Genomic DNA, 3,109 nt, shown 5'->3' with positions numbered 1-3,109 from the left:
TAAGAAATATAAATATAAATACAAATATAAATATATACATACATATATATACATTTACGCATTCACTCGGTAACCTGATCAGTTGTGACAGTGCAACTATATCGATACTTAGTAGTATTTTCATTCATGCTCTCCAACAGGTAAAGGCATTATCACATCAGATGGTCCTCAGTGGAAGAAGCAGCGTACTTTGCTGAGTCATGCTTTTCGCGTAAGCATTCTGGAGGATACTATGACTGTGGCAAAGGAAGCGGTGGACCGTATGAGTGCTAAGGTGAGTCTTTATGGTATTTCCGCTAGGTAGTAAACCAAATCATTGGAATGTCTGAATGATTTTGTGCGCTTGTTGTCTTACATATATCTCAATACGATAGCACGAATATACACATTACTGTAAACACCCAGTTGCGTTTTGGGTTGTTTCTCATGTGCGTAAAGACTGCTTGGTTTCACCTGCTCTCTCTCCTGAAGATTACAACCATCAGAGTCACGTGTATGCATTCACGAATACAAAACTCTGTAAGACTATCACACTGCATTTAGAAATAGCATGTATTTGATAATACGTTTCATGTGATGTTATGTTGTCAGTAGCATTGTCTGTTATTTGCAAAGGTCGGCGGTAATGGGATTTGATGGAACCCCACATTGAGTTCTTTTGGCCCCCCTTTTTTTTTGGCGTGTGATACTTCTTATGCTGTATTGCGCTTCTTATACAGTATATATATTTATAAACTATTCACGTGCTATTCAGCTTGAGAAGATCAGAGGTACGGGTGTTCCCATTGAGATTGGCGAGGAATTTCGGCTACTCACGCTTGAAGTTATCGGCGAATTGGTTCTATCGCTTCCCGCAGGTGTGTTAAGTATATCAGGTGGACGGACTAAGTGAATTGAGTTAAAATATAACCTGTCGATCATTTCAGCTGTCTGAATGTCACTTCCAGTGAGTTACATCGCACATCGTGACGTTGCACGTTGCGAAGTGCATACAATTATAATTCGATGAGCTGTGTAATCTGGCTCTGTTCGATCCAGCATTATCCACGACTACCTGTCTATCCGAGAAATAACTGTGTAGCAGTGCTAGTGATAAGCGCCCGCGATAGTCTTCAATGTGTAGAATCCAGACTTTCTCAAACGTTGGTCCTACACTTTGCATTGGCTCACAACCATGCCATATCCGCGTAACCCCTGCAGACGAGTCCAATCGAGTGTTTCCTGATCTGTACTTACCCATCGTGACTGAGGCGAACAAGCGCATCTGGGATCCCACGCGCAAGTTCATGCCCACTCCCACGCAGTTCGCCTACCAGAAGACTGTCACTGGTCTGAACGACTACATGTGCGACCTCATCAGGAAACGCTGGGCTGAGAGACAGGCCAGAAAAACAACTGGTTCTACAAAAGTATGTCTCATTGTGACTAAATATTCTAATGTAAAGGACCTTTACGCCCTGTTGTGCTTGGATTTCACATTATTCACATACATCCGAGCCCATAAGTGCGCGTACACCTGCCCATGACAATTGTGACAAGAATGTGCGATCTCATTCTGGAATGACCATTGTATCCAAGCACGTCAGAGTCAGAAGTATTATATCATGGACCACCCAAAATATCACACCTACTGACCAAACCGACTCGCAAATTCATCTCGTAACTATGCAGAAAGTTCCAGATATCTTGGACCAAACACTGGCCACCATAGACCCAGCCGACTGGAGCGAAGCGACAGTACTGCAGCTACGGGACGAGTTCAAGAGCTTCGTTCTGGCGGGGCACGAAACTAGCGCGTCCATGCTCACATGGTGTCTGTATGAGTGCATAGAGAATGATGATGTGCGTGAGAGGCTGATAAACGAGAGTGTCGAGGTCTTTGGGCCGGGTAGGGCTGAGGAGGGAGATCAGTTCACAAGTGTTCCTCTACCAAGTGAGTTCTGTATGATATATGGAGGTGATAGTTTTTCAAGTTGGGGTTCTAAGGGAGGGGTTTGGCTCGGTATTTGTGTCCCGCTCAAACAGATGACCAAACTTGGCAGCCTAAAATCCGACTTTGTATGTCGGACGGTGTCAGCCGTGTGACGCTCAATCTGTAGATACCAACATCTCTGCTGCGTTCTCACGTGATCGCATGCTCCAACCCACAGCAAGAGATGACCTCAACAGACTTGGCTACACAGTCAATGCCCTGAAGGAGGCTCTGCGCAAATACACACCGGTACCCATCGTAGTACGCATGGCGAAGGAAAATGATGTCATAGATGGACAAAACATTCCCGCAGGCACAAGGATGTTTGTAAATATCAAGGTATGAGCATGTGTGTGAAGTAAGTGGTATACCTTGAGCGGGATTCTATTGGTGTGTTCATGGATTTCACAGATACAACGATCATGACTTGTAGATTCCTCGTGGGAGCTTGAGCTTACATCTTTTTTGTGTTCCCCACTCGTTTCCACCAATCGGCAGGCTATCCACGACGACCCGGCCATCTGGGAGAGTCCGGATACGTTTAACCCTGATCGATTTGCTGAAAAATTCGATCCGTATGCGTTCTTGCCTTTCATCAACGGTCCGCGTAATTGTCTCGGTCAACACTTGGCTCTTTTAGAGGTGAGTGTATGGGTGTTCTGTTCAGTGTATCGTAGTACCAAAGCGAAGTCGGGTAGAGAATCAAGCAGGGATAGGCGAGGCGATATTATTCGTAAAGCTGAATTTTATCTCTTGTTGCGTCCACTACGCGATCTTTGTATGCGCTAACAGTCGCCGAAGAAATTCAGAGTTCGATTAATGACAGTAAGATCGGATAATATCCGGGGCGTTTTGGATTATTCCGAAATGTTCTAGTCCCGAGGGGAACTTTCCCAAAGTTAATATTTTCAACCTAGTTATCGACCCATAAAGTCCTTTTACTGGGTCAGATACGTATTTCTTGAACAAGTGCTTCTTGGGTCTCATTTACTTTTGGAATTGTTCAAAAGTCCCCGAAGATAATATATGTTAGAAAAATAATTCGGCCCAGAAGATTTCAGTACAAGCTAGGTGCAATGTACAATATGTTTTCAATTTTCAAGTAGGTCTTCATTCTCAAACTGATGTTTATATATA

At 44.1% G+C, this 3,109-nt stretch overlaps 1 protein-coding gene across 1 annotated transcript; it reads left to right on the top strand.

Moving 5' to 3' along the window:
- Positions 1–138: 138 nt before the first annotated feature.
- Positions 139–2,761, top strand: SARC_10916 (hypothetical protein; the record flags this gene model as incomplete). The annotated part of the gene is made up of 6 exons (XM_014295018.1): positions 139–274; positions 755–857; positions 1,201–1,409; positions 1,672–1,933; positions 2,151–2,311; positions 2,471–2,761. Exons 1-6 carry the CDS (start codon positions 233–235, stop codon positions 2,759–2,761), a joined length of 1,068 nt encoding a protein of 355 aa, XP_014150493.1. The 5' UTR covers positions 139–232.
- Positions 2,762–3,109: the final 348 nt, after the last annotated feature.

The sequence above is a fragment of the Sphaeroforma arctica genome (assembly GCF_001186125.1).
Source record: "Sphaeroforma arctica JP610 unplaced genomic scaffold supercont1.1440, whole genome shotgun sequence".
NCBI lineage: Eukaryota > Ichthyosporea > Ichthyophonida > Sphaeroforma > Sphaeroforma arctica.
Note: the sequence above shows the minus strand (reverse complement) of the source record. Positions and strands in the feature narration are given on the sequence as shown.